The 17,367-nt window shown below is 40.9% G+C and overlaps 1 protein-coding gene across 1 annotated transcript; it reads left to right on the forward strand.

Moving 5' to 3' along the window:
* The first annotated feature begins 2,119 nt into the window (after positions 1 to 2,119).
* LOC100727914 (cytochrome P450 2E1) lies at positions 2,120 to 11,717 on the forward strand. Its single transcript, XM_003479797.5, has 9 exons — positions 2,120 to 2,341; positions 3,141 to 3,300; positions 4,928 to 5,077; positions 5,458 to 5,618; positions 6,002 to 6,178; positions 6,967 to 7,111; positions 9,070 to 9,257; positions 9,743 to 9,884; positions 10,718 to 11,717. The coding sequence occupies exons 1-9, from the start codon at positions 2,165 to 2,167 to the stop codon at positions 10,906 to 10,908; spliced, it is 1,491 nt and encodes a 496-aa protein (XP_003479845.2). The 5' UTR covers positions 2,120 to 2,164; the 3' UTR covers positions 10,909 to 11,717.
* The last annotated feature ends 5,650 nt before the right edge of the window (positions 11,718 to 17,367 follow it).

The following is a 17,367-nucleotide window of genomic DNA, read 5'->3' on the forward strand; positions in this document are numbered from 1 at the left end:
ACTTTACCTTCAGTGAACCCTGAGTATATTGTTTTACTAACGAGTTCAAACAAGATTTCAAAGTCCAGGCCAACCTTGTTCTGGAAGGTCCAATCGAGTAAGTAAAGCAAATAAAATTCTTTGCTTCTAAAAAGAAGTCCACAGAAATGTCCTTTTTTGAAACATTTATTCCTGCTATTGGTTGCTACTCGTTGGCCACTCAATAGAATTTTAGCCCAAAGACCAAGAATAGTGGCACCTTGCTCAGGCTACATCTATAACTTCAGATTCTCAGGGAAACAAATGTTCAAGTAAGCCATGGTGATGCGACTGACTGTTCTCAGCCAAAGGAGCCAGAGGCCTACTCTGCTTTTCACGCCTTGCTACCTCCTGTTCTCACCCCACTTTGATTTCCTACCTTAAGAGCGCTAACTGGCCCTCTGACATCAGAAGGAGAAACCAACAAGCAAGGGAATTTGTGGACCCTTGTGAGCATCTGAGTGGGCTTGTCTGTGTCTGGGACAGAAGTGGGTACAGGGATCAAGACAGCTCAGTCTCCTTCCTCCTACTGGAGCTCAACCAACACTGGACTCTGAAGGAGAGTCCACAGGAGGGGACATAATGACCTCGCCAGAAGCAAGGCAGCTCTGGTAAACCTCAAAGGCAAGAAAGGCCCTGACTCCCTTGCCCTTCTCCATAGAGAATTCCTTACTCCAGGAAAGTTAACAGACAGACACCAGCACCATAGCTACAGCTCAAAAGGTAATACAATGGCTTGTTCATATTGATAAAAGATGACTCAGAGGAAAACTGACTTAGAATGCAGTGCAGAGTCTCATTTTTACATAAATAAAAAGATAAAGGACCATAACCCAGATCAACAAATGGTTTGGATGCATTGCAGTTTTTATTTTCTTCATTTTCCACCACATTTTCTGCTGTTCACAAAGATATATTACCAATTTAAAATTATAATATATAAATATCTTCCATATATTGCTCATTAGAAGACAGAAAAAGTCTCTTCTTGCTACTCGTATGCATGCACACAAACACACACACACACACACACACACAAAATGTTCACATAATACGTGCAAACATCCCTAATAGAAAAGTAGATGTGGGGCTGGGGATTTAGCTCAGCGGCATAAGCACCTGCCTTGCAAGCAGGCAGTCATGAGTTCGATCCCCGGTACTGATTTATAAAAAAAAAAGAAAGAAAGAAAACAGAAAAGTAGATGTGAGATGTATGAAAAAAGAATTCATGCACATAAGATCCAAAGAAATGTAGAGATCCACCGTGCTTCTGGATAAACAATTTCCTTTGAAAAATACAGATTCTTCTAAATTTAATTCATTGATATAAGACAAATCCAATAAAATCCCTAGTGTATTTTTTTAATTTGACAGGATTCTGAAGAATAATTTCTACCAAATTTCAGACAATAAAAATATGTTTCTTTAAAAATAATAAGAAATTAACTTTCTCAGAACTGGTAAAATTCCTGCTTTAGCTTTTTTTTCTTTCTTCCACTAAATTAACCAGTTATTTTTGACAAAGTAGAATAAAAACCAGAAGGCTGGATTTCCACCTCTATCCTCAATAGTTTCCAAGTAGTAACTAGTTTAGTAGTAGTGTATTAGGGCTGATTAGATAAGTCTCTTGATCAGAAATTAAGAGACATTTTCTGCTTAAGCTGGCCCTTTCCTGAAATGGCCAGTGCATAACACTTATCCTTACGTAAGTCCTACTCAAACAAACTCATGCAAGCGTAATGTGAATAGCCCTTATCATTCCAACTCTTATCAAGCAGAAGGACAGTTCCCCACCCCCTGCACTGGTCTAGGAATTTAAAAAAATAAAGGAAACTTTTTCATGTTTTGCAGAATTAAAGTGTCCCTGGATGTGTTCACTGGCACTGTGACAGATGCCAGCAACCAAGGTATTGACAGAATCCAGCTTTATCTTTGTCAGGTCACTGGATGAAACTTCTAAGACACAGCTGATATAGGGATCCCTTTGAAATGATAGCCAACACAGGTAATGATAAACAAACACCTTGGCCAGGGAGAGGGAAGGTGGCATTGGTTGGTAAGTTACCCTCCTCTCAAAGATCATTATAAAAGCTTTGCATTCCCATAAATCATTCTCACAAGTCAGTGGTGAAATCCTAAAGAAGCCATGGGTGCCCTTGGCATCACCATCGCCCTGTTGGTGTGGGTGGTCACGCTCATGCTGATATCCATCTGGAAGCAAATCCACAGCAGCTGGAACTTACCCCCTGGACCTTTCCCACTTCCTATTATTGGGAATCTTCTACAGCTGGATGTAAAGAATATCCCCCAGTCCTTCACCAAGGTAAGAGAAATATTTTAATTTTAGAGAGAATAAGTCAGGAATTATATCTAGCACATGGATGTTCAATTCATTGCCAAACTAATTTTTCTAATACCAGCCTGTTTTGACTTGATTGAATACTATCATCTAGTAAGGAGTGATCTTCAGAACAGTTACCTACTGGCAAACAGTGGTCACAGAGGAAGGGCTTTGGTTTCACAGACCAGGGAGGCCCTACCTACTTGGCATCATTATGGACATACTGGTTGCCAAGGTGCCAAAGGCCAGCAATGGTTGCATCTGGCCAATGTCCATCATTTGATAGCAAAAAGCAAGATGAAGAATAGAGTGCTGGACTGGCTTACATTTCATCAGAATAACAACACTTGCCTCCCACAGCTGCTGTGAGTATTGTGCAAGTTAATCAAGGTCACAGTGTCAGCAGGCACAGAGCTGATACTTGTGTATAGCAGGGAGTATCATTTTACACTGCAGAGGGGGCATTTGTGGCTGAGACACGGGGTTGAGGCCATCAGGCAGCACCATGGGGTCCTGGCCTTGATTTTGGAAGCAACCAAAGGATCATGGGTGCAGCAGCTACAAGGAGGACCTCAAAGTGGCAAAATATCCGGTGCTGATGTCCAGGCTGGAGGATCTTCTTACGTTAAGCTGGACAAAAGTGACCTTTGTCACCTGGTGGACCCACAATAACCATAAATCTAATCTGATGGGCCTCAATAACAGTAATGGTGGGGAGACAGTCTAGAGCAGGGCATTTTCTCTGCATGCTTCAGCCCACTCTGTATGGTGATCCCCACAGCTGGCCAAGCGCTACGGGCCTGTGTTCACCCTGTACCTGGGCTCACGGCGCACAGTGGTCCTCCATGGCTACAAAGCAGTGAAGGAAGTGCTGCTGACCCACAAGAATGAATTCTCTGGCCGAGGAGAAATCCCTGCAATCGAAGAATACAAGGACAAGGGTAAGTCTGCTTTCTGGCAGTAAGTGGGGGCACGCCCATGGTGACAATGATGGCTGCACCCCATCCAGCTGGTCAAATCCTATCTCAACAATAATAGTGGCAGCCACAGAATGAAGATGAAAGGCAAAAAGACACTTCAGAAATTGGTGATAGTTTGTGTGTGGGTGCAAGCCACTGTGTGTAGTGCTGTGTACCCAAATGGTTGGGACTTCCTTACACCCAAGTTGACTACAGAAAGATAGAGCCTGAGCCAGCCTCCCCCAGAATCCTGCCTCCAGTTCTGTACTTGCTGGGATTCCCTCTACTCTCAGTTTCAACTGCTCTGTAGAGTAAATGGTTCATTGATCCCGGTCTTCTCACCTACCATTTGATATTCAAACCTGATGGGCACTGTTATGTGGGATTTTAAATCGTTGATCTCAACCATGTGCTCTGCTCTTGGTTTTTCTGCATGCCTTCCCAGTCTATTTTTTACAAGCAGTGGCATTTAATCTCTCTCCAGCGCTGAGGTTTGTTTCACTGTGCTGTCTCAGTAAAAACAAAATTAACTGTCTTGGCCCTTATCATCACCTCAGCAGTTGTTGGAGGAAGATTCCATAAAATGACACCCAATTGTAAAGGGCACAGTTCTGATTTGGCCCTATATCTCATGCCACTCATGGGTGCAAGCATTTATGTTGGAGGTCACAGCAGAGGGTCCAGGATTTGCCTCTCCACTGGTTGGGCTCAAAGGTTCTTTGCTGCCTGTGCCTCAGTGTCCCAAAGTTCTACTTTTATTCACCCTACATGGCCCAGATTGACTCTGGATAAAGTAAGAGAAGGAGGATAGAACATATAAAGGTAAATGCAAGGGCCTCTTGGAATATAAGGCCTGCTGGTAGGAGCTGGCTGAGACTGGGCAGGGTGAGCTGGACCCCAGGGGGATTAAAGGACTTCACAGAGATGAGGTGAAGAAGACAATAGTCAGGGTGACTCAGGTCCATATCTGGAAAAAAAAAATGTTTAGAGGATTGACTATGATAGGGATGCAACACTTTTAAAGGAAAACAATTTAGATGGGCTGATTCTCAGGGTCTTTGGGCTACAGGAGGAACCAACAGGCCACATGCTAAGAAGACAGACAGAGAAGAACAGGATTTTAGCCACCAGGTAGCACATGAAAGGAACACTATTCAGTCTTTCCAGCTCAGTGGTCCCCACATTGGGAAGTCCTGTGACCCTCAGATCTCAGTCAAGCCATTGCAATGAAGCCAGAAATTTAAGTTGTAATGCTGGTAGTATATGAGATAAAAGCCATGAGAACAGACAGGCTGCCCAAGAATTGTGTTAAGGAGGAAGGAGGTGAGAATTCTTCTTGGAGTGGCCACATGAAGTTTTATTTGACATGGAAAGGTTCCGAGGAAAGTGGAAAATCAAAGAAAATAAACTGCTGTCGTGTAGAAGGCATTCGGCAGGGATTAAATGTGCCAAAGAAGCACAGAACATCCCATCCTCCCTCCTGTGTTTCTTCTACAACTGCACACTCAGCCCACTACTCTCAAAACCCTGTTAGGCCAATTCTCAGTCCAGCCCCATTTCTCCAAGAACTGGACATTTGAAGTAACCTTTGCTGGAACCTCTTCCGTAGGAATTATTTTCAATAATGGACCCACCTGGAAGGATGTCCGGCGGTTTTCCCTGAGCGTACTCCGAGACTATGGGATGGGAAAACAGGGCAACGAGGCCCGGATCCAGAGGGAGGCCCAGTTCCTGCTGGAGGAGCTCAGGAAGACTCAGGGTGTGTATTTTGCAGCAGACAGCAGGGGAAGGGGAATCCTGGCCAGGCCCCCAGGCTGCATTTAAAGCCTGCAAACAGTCAGCAGCTAAAGAGACCCTGGGCAGGGGGTAGTCATGATAGTCTTCCTGACCTGCGTTTCCAGCTCTACTTCTGAGGCACACAAGGGTGGGCAGGTGTGATTGCTGTGCCCAAGATAGCACTAAAAAGTAAAGAAAACCTGAGTCGGCCAAAATACATACTTTTGTGCTTGTTAAATTTAGGCAATGTTTAGCATAGGCATTGCGAAGATTTTGGCCCACTGAGTTGTGGATCAGGAAAAGTGGTGATCATGTTCATCCTTCTCATCCCACATGAATGCTGACATTTTACCTGTTTTCCAGGCCAGCCTTTTGACCCTACCTTTCTCATCGGCGGTGCTCCTTTCAATGTCATAGCTGACATCCTCTTCCACAGGCGCTTTGACTACAAGGACAAGACCTGCCTGAGGCTCATGCACTTGTTCAATGAGGACTTTTACCTCCTCAGTACGCCCTGGTTGCAGGTGAAGCCACTTCCCTCTTTTTGGCCCATCTTCACTTAAATAGTTTACATTAGATGAAAGAGAAGGAAAAGTGCGATAGGCCTGCAAAAGCCTGCGATCAGGAGAATTTCAGAGGGTGTCTGCCTAGGTAGCTATGAAAGGCATCTACATGGCCCTCATTTTCTAACCTCAGAGAATATATCAACCCATGTGTGCACATTTTCACTACTGAAAGTATACTGTCTGTAAGAATTGCCTCTAGCAGATAGAGGCAGCCGCAAACATTCTAAATAATACAATAATGGCCATTGTAAATTCAGGTTTGGGGGGGGGTTATTACTTCAGCACACAAAAAGTATGCTGTAACCAGAAAAAAATAGTAATATAATTCTCTCTTACTTCAGCTTTACAATAATTTTTCACAATACCTACGCTACATGCCTGGAAGCCATAGAAAAGTAATAAAAAATGTGTCTGAAATAAAAGCTTACACATTAGAAAGAGCTAAGGAAAACCTTCAGTCACTGGATATCGATTGCCCTCGGGATGTCACTGACTGCCTGCTCGCAGAAATGGAGAAGGTAACCACAATCTGCCACATGAGGTGGTCTTCCTGGGGTGGAATAGGGTATATACACTTTTCACACTGATGTGATGATCCATCCACTTGCTTGTGTCCCAGTGATATACTGTAGTCTTACACAAGCACACTAGGCTTGATCTCCCCACTCCATTCTTCATACATGGAAGCACAAGGATGAGTGAACTGACCATGGGTCTCTTGTTTTAGCTCCTCCAGTCCAGGCTGGGCTGTAATCCTTTGACAATCATATCTTGTCTGAGAAGCCCTCATCATTCCTTGTTTATACTTATTCCCTAATTGTGGCTGATTTCTAGGCATTCCCCATCCTCATCTGCCTCCCATCCAGCCCTCTAGGATCTTTCCTCTTATTCAAACTGGTGAGATCTCTACTTCTTTCCCTCTGCTGTGGGCTGAAAAGAACATGTGAATTCCATGCTGATTTACCCTACATAGCTTCCTAGGCTTTCTGAGAACCCAGCCATCAGTTTAGTGCCTTCCTGCCTCTCCTTGCCCTATGGCCCAAAGGCACCAGCCTCAGGGCAGAAGGATCACTCTGGCACTGTTGGCAAAGACAGAGTCTGGTGGCCTGAATAAAGATCTCTGTTTGCCCTCAGCCTGTTTCTTGGAAGCCTGTTTTCCCAGGTGTGAGGCAGAGATGCTTGAGTCCTGGTTGCACTGTCTCTTATATAAACCCTAGATCCTCCCTTATGAATGGCAGCAGGTACCCCCTTCCCAGCCACCCAAAGACATCCTCTCACCAGGTCCCTGTCTTCTCCCACTTTGAAGGAAAAACGCAGTGGAAAGCCTCCTGTGTACACAATGGAAAATATTTCTGTGACCCTGGCTGACTTGTTCTTTGCGGGAACGGAGACTACCAGCACCACTTTGAGATACGGCCTTCTGATTCTCATGAAGTACCCAGAGATTGAAGGTACATAAATGATAAGTGAGATGCCTGTGAAGCATGGTTGAGTCTCACCACATGACCAGCCTTGTTCATGTTAGGCTCCAGTGTTCAGATGCTTGTTAACTTTGGACACTCTGGGATTGCTCCACCAGGGCCACTGGGCACAAAAATTATACAGAAAAGGATCACCCACACTGAAGTGAAGATAAGGAGTATGTCAGCATTCTGCTCTCTAAATAACTTATTTATGGTTATAAAAGTAATGCTCTAGTTGCCACTGAGGAAGTTAGCCATATAGGATAGTGGAAGTCAGGGAAAAATGTTGCAGTCCTCCTGGGATATCTTGTCCCACAGAAATTAAAGAGAAAATTCAAAGAAAGGCAATCTGTCACTCTGGAACCCCTTTGCTCCCTCCACAGGGCTACCAGAAGCACCTGTGCAGGTAAGACTCGGTGTCTAGAAGAGCAAGGGTAGTCTGGGCATGGTGTGCAGAGGGCCAGGTCCTCACCTGGGCAACATAACCACAATAAGAGATCACTCAAACATAAATAGACCAATAGAATCAACATCCAAAAGGAAACAATGAGCCCTGAAGCCCCTGCCACTTACTGGCTTGGGCACAGAGGAAGACAGCTACTGCCCAGAGCATAACGCCAGAACCATTTCTGCTGCCAATAAGAATATGGTTCTCCCTAAATGCTGGGTGGGCATGGTGGTCACCCTGCAATATGCAGTGTTCTCAAGGTTTTCAGTTCTTGAAAGTTGATGTGGGATATGAAGTAATTTCCAAAAAATATATGAATGCATGACCAGTCCAAGGTAAGGCTCTGATCTCCGATCTTTTTGTTGGCAAAATCTGCGCTTTTCTATTGCACAGAAATGTGAATGATGAAGTTTAAGTCCAAGGACCATGTCCAGGTACCTTGTATGGATTTGCAACAGGCGTAAAAGCTTTTGACCACTTTGTATTAGGGGAACCATGGGCTAAAAAATCTTTTAATGAATAACTATGAGGAATTCAATATAAACAAAGATATACACCTACTGCGAAATTTAAGATAAATTAACATTTTACAATATTTACTTCAGAATTCTCAAGAGGAAAATATGTTAGAGTCAGATAAACATGGCTTCATGCCTTTCTGCCTCTCCCTCTACCGAAATGGCAATGTTTTAGTATTGCTGTGTGTTGCTCCCATGTGTGACTCCATGTATTTAATATTAAGTAAATTATAACATAGACTCATATTACTATTCTATGTGTTTTACCTGAGTACCATGCTATACATACCTTTTTGCAATTTGCTTTGTCATTCACCAGATTATAAAATCCCATAGGAAATATCAAGCACAAGTTAAGAAACTTGCCAAAGGGTACTGTTACCTCTTTCATAAAAAGAGATTCTGGGACTTCAAGTAGGCAGTACCTGTCTAATTCATTCCACCACTTCCTTTCATACTTTTTAGAAATACACAATAAACTAGTTTTGGGTAATCATTAATGCAAAGATTTCTCTCCAAGAAAATATTTGTGAGACTTTTTTTTATTCTCATCTCCTGACACGAAGAGAACTAGATAAACCATAATGAGCTTAAGATCATGGATACTAAACTTTCTGTAGACTATAAATAATACCATAGAATTTGTCACTTATTGATAATTGTTGGTAATTTACTCAATAATTCAAAAGGCCTGGTGTAGCTAGCACTGCTTAGCATGCTCCAAAAACATCCACTGATGAGTCTGAAGAAAGGATGGGAAGGTGATTAGACAGACATGAAGATGGATGGATGGTTGAATGAGGAGTGGATGGTTAGATGAATACATGGGTAGGTGAGTAGATAAGTAGTAGATCAGTAGATAGGTGGGTGTCAAACTGTGTGGATGGATAGAGGGAGGGATAATTAGACAAATGGGTAAATGATAGATGAATGTCTAGCCTGGGATCAGCCCTTCAAGTTTATTTTACTTATCTTGGCAGAAAAACTTCATGAAGAAATTGACAGGGTGATTGGACCAACACGCATCCCTGCTGTCAAGGACAGGTTAGAGATGCCCTACATGGATGCTGTAGTACATGAGATTCAACGATTCATCAACCTTGTGCCTTCTAACTTGCCCCATGAAGCTACCCAAGACACCATGCTCCAAGGATACCTCATCCCCAAGGTCAGACATGAGCTGGAATGCACACCATGAACCCCATCCTATTAGCCCATCACTTCGTCTTCCAGGATCAGGATAGAGATCCACAGGCTCCTCTCTGTCAGGTGTGGCTAGATGGCTGGGCCAAGTCAGTTCCTCGCTCTGCAGAGTAATTCTTCCTCATCAGTCGTAGTATGGACCTAGGACCGCAAAAATGGAAAAACACTGGGAAGGTCCCTCTTCTGATGGCACCTGAGATTTGCAGAAAATTCTACACCAGGAACCAATAGCTGCAGCATCCAGCCCATCCTATGAAAAGTTTAGGGATTTTCTCACGTTTAGACCTGACCACTAACTGCTTTCTATTGTCCTTAAATAAACAACTCTCACAGCTGCAAAGATTCTATCCTATGCAACATAAAATTCAAACAGTCTTCTTCACTACGGTCCCCAGGTAAAAGACTACGTTTTGTTAACTTGACTAATGGAAACACCTATGCTTCCCTCAGGGTACAGTCATCATTCCGACCCTGGATTCCCTTTTATATGACAGCCAAGAATTCCCAGATCCAGAGCAGTTTAAACCAGAGCACTTTCTAAATGAAAATGGCAAGTTCAAATACAGTGACTATTTCAAGGCTTTTTCTGCAGGTAAGTAGAGTTCAGAGACATCACTTTGTCTAGGCAGTTTCACCTGTGCTCATCTCTACTCCATGTATGTTCTGGCAAATAAGAACATTACAGAGCCACTGCATTCCTTGTTTCTATTTAAAATATGATCCAAGTGTGCTCCTGCATATTCAGAGAAGTTAAATGATATTTTTGCCAGATATCTTGAAGATGAAGTGTTTTTGGAGGGACATTTGTCTCCTTCATCTCTTTCTATTTTAACAGATTTTAGTGAAAATCTCTCAAAACCACATGACTGGAGGAGGCTAAACCAGGACAATTGCAAGACCAAAGCTAGCCTATGCAACTTAGTAAACAAGACCTTGTCTCATATTATAAATTAGAAAAATGGAGTCAAGCACTAAGCTCAATACTCAGTACTGCAAAAACAAACAAACACTATATTACCTAATCATCCATAACTTTAAACAAGGGTTACTAAATGGACTCTGACTTTTGGTCACCTGAAATCATAGGAAACATCAAAGCTGTCCTGGGATGTGGCCCTTCTGGAACCCTTGGCCCCTTTCCCAGGGCCTTGCCTCAGTCCTGGTGAAGGAAGATCCTCCAGGCAGCTTTCAGGCTTTGGCGGCTAACCTGGCCCTATTTACTTCCTATAGGGCATTGTGTTAAACCGGTCATTAATATTCTTGTTCCTCAGTATGTTTTATAGTTCTTTCAGTAGATGAGGAGATTAAATCCTGCTTTAGGATGGAGTTGTCCCACAGCCCCCTCCCAGCCCTCTTCTTGCTAGCCCACTATTAAGACATTGTCTTTCTGAGCCTCTGTCTCATCAATGCTGTTTTTACTTCTAGGAAAACGGGTGTGTGTTGGAGAAGGCCTGGCCCGTATGGAATTGTTTTTGCTTTTGACTGCCATTCTACAGCATTTTAATCTGAAGTCTCTTGTTGAACCAAAGGATATTGACCTGAAACCTATCGCAATTGGCTTTGGCTGCATTCCACCACCCTTCAAACTCTGTGTCATTCCCCGCTCACAAGTGTAAGGAAAACACCTATCCCCTGAGTGCAGCCTATGAGAGCCTCTTTTAGCTCAGAAAGATGCATCTCAGTCAGTAAGGACCAGCAGCTCCACAAGAGTGAATTAGACCAGAGACAGGCTTTTCAGAGTCAATCTTCAGATAACTTGCCACAAAATTCAAAGATTTGTTAAACTAAACATAAATCTGTTCAAGGATGTGTAGAAATCTGGGAAACAATGGTAACTAAGAATCTCCCACTTTGACTTTAACCTCCTCTGAAAAAGTAGGATTGTTTACTCACCACAGTCAGTATCTACAAAAGACAAATAAAAAGCAGTAGGAGTAGTGTAGAGAAGGCAGGATTTATTAGCCTGATCTAAAGCAGTTCCACTCTCATCTTGTTCCTTATCTGCACTATGAGCATCAGTCTTACAGTATGTATCTTATGGTAAAATATGCATATAACAGTAAGTATAGTGACCTGTTATCATCTCTTAATATTAAAATGCGACACTGTACCTGAAAAAAGATTCTAGGCAAAGAGATGCCCTTGGTGGAATGAAAACAGATTAACGATATACCAAGTTTCAGTGGATTAAATGTTAATATAGTAAAATAGAAGAGAAGCTAAGAGGATCCTATTCCCTTCAGCCCATATACACCAATGAGCCCTTGATATGCACACCACTGTGGCTCATTTTCTCCTTCCTCCTATAAAGATGATAGCAGACCCTTTCCCTGCCACACTTCCCAGCACACTATGCATTCTGTATAAATACTCCTTAATAAAATGTGTGGTTCTTCAAGCCAGAAGCTCCACATCTTTCAACCTCTCTCGTAATGTTCTTGCCTCTTTCTTATAAGAATTTCATTGAGCCCCTTCACAATCCAGAATAATCTGAGCTAAAGATTGTGAATTTAATCATATGTCCAAAGTTCCTTTTATCTTCCTAGGTACATAGAAATTACCAAAGCTGAATCAAGACAATATAAAAATCCTAAATAAACCAATATCAATCATTGAAATCATGGGTGTAATTAAAAACTTACCAACAACAAAAACCCCAGGCCTGAGACATTCACTGCTGAATTCTACAAAAAATTTAGAGAAGACTTAGCACCATTTCTTCTCAAACTCATCAATGAAATTGAAAGGGAATCAATAATCCCAAATTCATTCCTGGAATCAAGCATTATCCTGGAGAAGGACCCAACTAAGATACACAATTACAGGCCAATCTCCCTAATGAACATAATGCAAAAATCTTCAATAAGATACTGACAGACAGAATGCAGCAAATTATCAAGAAGATTATGCACCATGACCAAGTGGGATATATCCCAGGGATTCAAGGATAGTTCAACATAAGTGAGTCAATAAATGAAATATACCATATTAACAGAACTAAGGACAAAAAATCACATGATCATCTCAATTAGATTAATAAAAAAGCTTTTGACAAAGTCCAGCACCCATTCATTTAAAAAAAAACGCACATAAAATTGGAATAGATGATCTTTATCTCAATCTGATAAAAATTATCTATGACAAACCAACAACTAACATCATACTAAGTGAAAAAAATAGAAATCTTTCTCTCTAAAACCAGGAACAAGACATGGATGTCCACTTTGTCTACTCTTGTTCAACATGGTCATGGAAACTTTAGCCAAAGCATTAGACAAGAGAAACAAATAAAAGGAATAATGATAGAAAAGGCAGAAGTCAAATTATCATTATTTGCAGATGATGTGATACTCTAAATAAAAAAACCCAAAAACTCCACTAAAAAAACTCTTATATTTAATAAGCAAATTCAATAGCATAGCTGTATACAAAGTCAACACTCAAAAATGAATAAGCTTCCTGTACGTAAATAACAAATTCACTGAGAGAGGAACTGGGAAAACAACACTTTTCACAATAGCATCCAAAAGAATGAAATATCTAGGAATCAATCTACTGAAGGATGTAAACAACCTTTCTACACTGAAAACTACAGTACTCTGAAAAGGAAATTAAAGAGAGTATCAGAAAACGGACAGACATGTCTTATTTCTGGGTAGGAAGAATCAATATACTAAAAATGGTCATTCTTCTGAAACTGTTGTACATATTTAATACAATTCTGATCAAAATTTCAATAGCATAGGGGCTGGGGATTTAGCTCAGCACCGTAAGTGCCTGCCTGTTAGGCACCAGGTTACAAGTTCAGTCCTCGGTACCAAAAAAAAATTTTTAATAGCATATCTCACAGAATTAGAGAAAGCAATCCTGAAATTCATCTGAAGCCAGAAGACCTAGAGTAGCAAAGGCAATTCTGGACCACAAAGGCAAGACAAGGGGCATCACAATCTCTGACTTACAATTATACAATAAAGCTGCTGTGATTTAAAAAATAAACAGCACAGTATTGGCAAAAAAAAAAAAAGACCTAATGATCATTGGAGCAGATTACAAGATGCAGAAGCAACTCCAGACATATGAAGCTACCTTATCTTTGACAAAAGTACCAAACACATTCACTGGAAGAAAGCATCTTCAATAAATGGTGCTGGAAAAACTGGCTCTGCACATACTGAACATTAAAATTGGACCCATATCTTTCACCATGCACTAAACTGAATTCAAAATGGATCAAAGATCTAGATATTAAAACAGAAACATTAAATCTCGTCTGGAAAATAGACATCACTGTAGGCAAAGACTTCATAAACAAAACAACCATCACACAGAAACTATCACAAAGAATCAGCAACTGGAATTTCATTTTATTAAAAAGCTTTTGCACATCAAGGAAACCACCTACGTAGTGAGGAGACAACCCACAATGTGGGAAAAAGTGTTTGCCAGTTGTTCCTCAGACAAGGGATTGCCATCAAGAACATAAAAAAAAAAAAAAAAAAAAAAACCCAAAAAGTCAGACCTCCCAAATATAAAGACTCAATCCAACAATGAGCATGTGAGATGAATACACACTTCTCAGATGAAGAAATACAAACAGCAAATAAATATACGAAAAAATGTTTAACATCACTGGTCATTCAAGAGATGCAAATTAAAACAACACTGAGATTTCGCCTTACCCCAGAAAGAACGGCTATCCTCAAGAAATCAAACCAATAACAAATTCTGAGGGACTGTGGGGAAAAGGAACCCTTCTCCACTGTTGGTGGGAGTGCAGACTGGTACAATCACTGTGGAAATCAGTGTGGAGATCAAAAAACTAGGATTGGAGGTCCCATTTGATCCAGCTGTTCCCCTTTTGGATATTGCTCCAAAAGAATAAAAAATGTAGTACCATAATGATATATGTGCACCCATATATCACTGCAACACAATTTGTATTAGCTAAGTGTTGGAAATAACCCAAAGGCCAAGCAACCAAGGAAATGAATAAAAAGATGTGATCTTTTGCCATGACCCAATGTGGCTTTTGAGCTTCTTGGGGTTAAGGACTGCGAGAGGATGAGAAAAATAAAGAAAAGACAAAGCTGGGGTCAGATGGAGCCCTTATCCTCCTGATGGGAGGAAAGGAACTGCTCAACCACTGTAGTACCTTTTTTTATGTACTGGGAAAGATGATGTCAATTTCAGCCCCTCTGCCTAGCAACCCATTGCTTGGCAGGCCCAAGCCCCTTGCCTTCTTGGTGCTGGAACAACTTGTTTACGCAGCTTGTTTCGGTCTTTCTGTTTTTTCTGGGCTGGGCTTGCTTTAGCCCACACATGGGATCCATCTCTAGCCTCAATGGCTCCCTACAATGTTTTTGTATATTGGAGTACTACTCAGTCATAGAGAAACATAAACTGGAGACCTTCATAGGTAAGTGGATGCCACTCAAGACCATATTTATAAGTGTTATAAACCTGTTATAAACCAGATGCCCATGTGTAAACATTGCATTGCCTCCCTAGTGTAAGAATCTGAAAGAGTAAATAAGATCCAAAATGTACAATAGATACTATAAAATGGGAAGAAGCTTCAAAAGGAAAGAGAAACTAAGATGGGGGAGTAGGTAAAAGAAGGAAGGGGAAAAAAGAATATATATATACATATATATGATAGTTAAGATAATTACACTACTAATTTCTCTTAGTTCATTGAAAAGAAAGGTTTGTACTAATATTGTTTGAATAATTGAGTGACTAATTTAAAGATAACAATAAGCAATGAATTAACCAGTGGTTAATTTTATTTTCTTGTTTCAAATTTTTGAGTTTTTTCTCTCTTTAAAATAAAACAATAAAAAATTCCCTTTTTTAACATATTCAAAGTTTCTTGAGATTTGGATTTGGTAATCTCTGGGGGCCATCATCCTGCTGAACCACCATCTACTTCAGCCACTTTGAGCCACTACTTAAAAATCAACATTGACAGACACGTTGACAGATCAAAGGACCAGTGGCTCCACTGGAGGCTCCTGAATTTCTCAGGAGCCAACTCCACAGTGGCAAGATTCCCTGTTTCCAGCAGAAAATATATTAAATATATTAGCTGCTTTGGGGGAGTGAGAAAGTTTTTGAGGTAAGAGACACCTGAGAAAACTTCCTAAGTGCCGGTAGCAATGAGAAAATGTTGGAAAGCAGTGTGAAGCCTTTGCAGATTATAGTTTTACTGATCAAAGCATCACCCCTGGCTGCTAGAAGTCAAAGGCTGACATCCTGGTCAGTGGAATTCCAAACTACATTGACTTAGTGTTCTCCCACCCACATCTGATTTATCACAGGTCCCATAGTCTCCTCAATGAAGAAGTGTCAATAGAAGATAGGATAAAGAAGAGAAAGAATCCTTAGTCATTGCTTAAGAAGTGATCAGAGAACTGGGGTAGGAAGTTTGATTCAACTCCAAGAGGATACATTCAAATTCTGATTTCAGCAAAAATGCCTGCTCAGCACCAGGCTCTATTTGCAGGTGATAAACACCAGTGGCCCAGACTTTTGAGATGCCCCCAGCATTTGCCTATTGTTAATGTTTTCCCTCAGTTATTCACAAAGATCCACAGGGTAGTCTGAATATTCTCACCTCTTCCTACTCCTGTCTGATGGTACCGCAAAACCCACCATCACTTTACACACCACATCTTTACTGGCCACAAGTCCCTGTGGCCTTCCTAACAGTCCAAGTCATTCCTTCTGCTATGTCTATCTTGAAAGCAGTGGTATATAGTGGGGAAGCCCAAAGTGTCAGGGACTGCCAACAAGAACATCAGCATATTCATCTTTGAAGGAACATGACTCAGAGCTCAGAAGGCTGGATGAGGTTAAGAATCCTCTGAAGCTTTGCTGTGTCAGTTACATTTGTCCATAAAAGACTCACAGGCAATCCCTGGGTCTGCTCTTCTCATTCTCTTGGCTCTCCAAACTTTAATGCCACTGACATTCCTAAAATTCAGTCTCTTGAGCTACAATTTCAGATATCGTCTCAACTACCCTAGTGATTTCAAAATAACATCCACACATGGCAATACCCAAGGGCCCCCATACTCACTACAAACCCATTTTTTCTCAGTATTTTCCCCTTTTCTTAGCACTGCTGAAGCATGATTCATACACAATAAAATGTATCCACTTTCTATATATACTGCTTTATGACCCTATCCTAAGTACACTGCCTTCCTCTCTCACCTTGACCAACACGGCTCCAGGACACCTTACACATTAAGTCATCCAGTGTGTGGTTTTTGGTGTGCCTATATTTGAGTTTTTTCACTTAATATGTTTTTGAGATTCATCCATATGTTGTGTTGTGTGAGTTAGCATTGCAGTTTTTTATTGCCTTGTAGCATTTTTTGTATGAGGGTGTCTTAATTTGTTACTCATAACACTGTGTTCTTTCTAGTTTATATAGATTGTGAATAAAGATGCTATTTACACACAAATTTGGGGCCTGCACATTTTCTTTTCTCCTGAGAAAATACAGAAGAATGAAGTTGTTGATTCACATAAAAGTATATATTTAATTTTTAAGCATTTTGCTTTCCTGTCAGCAACATGCAAGAACATCAGTTCCTCCCGGTTGTGACCAAATTTGATATTGGCATTGCCGGTCTTTGTAATCTTAGGTAGCCTACTACACAATAATAGAATCTCATTGTGGTTTTGACTTGCATTTCCTTGATGACTACTGAGTTGAACATTTTTCTGTGTGGTGTTCACTGTTCATACACTTTCCTTCATAAAATACATGTCTAGCTTACTTTCTCATTTTAATAGGTTTTTATATCTTGTTTTACTTACACTGCAATCAGTCTTTTTTAATATACACTTGTACATTTTTATTCAAGTCAGCCTTGCCGTTCCATTTCCCTATCAGAGTCCTAAGAATAAAAGACTTTAATTTTTATGAAGTTCAGTTAAAATTTTATGTTCTGTGGTATATTTGTTTCTGTTTTCTATAAGAATTTTTGAATAACCCAAATTTAATAAGCTTTCCTCTGTTTTATCCTAGAAATTTTATAGCTTTACTTCTTATGTTTAAGTCT

This window comes from Cavia porcellus, unplaced genomic scaffold, assembly GCF_034190915.1.
Source record: "Cavia porcellus strain 051 isolate PalLab524CR breed Dunkin Hartley unplaced genomic scaffold, mCavPor4.1 scaffold_2, whole genome shotgun sequence".
Classification (NCBI taxonomy): Eukaryota; Metazoa; Chordata; class Mammalia; order Rodentia; family Caviidae; genus Cavia; species Cavia porcellus.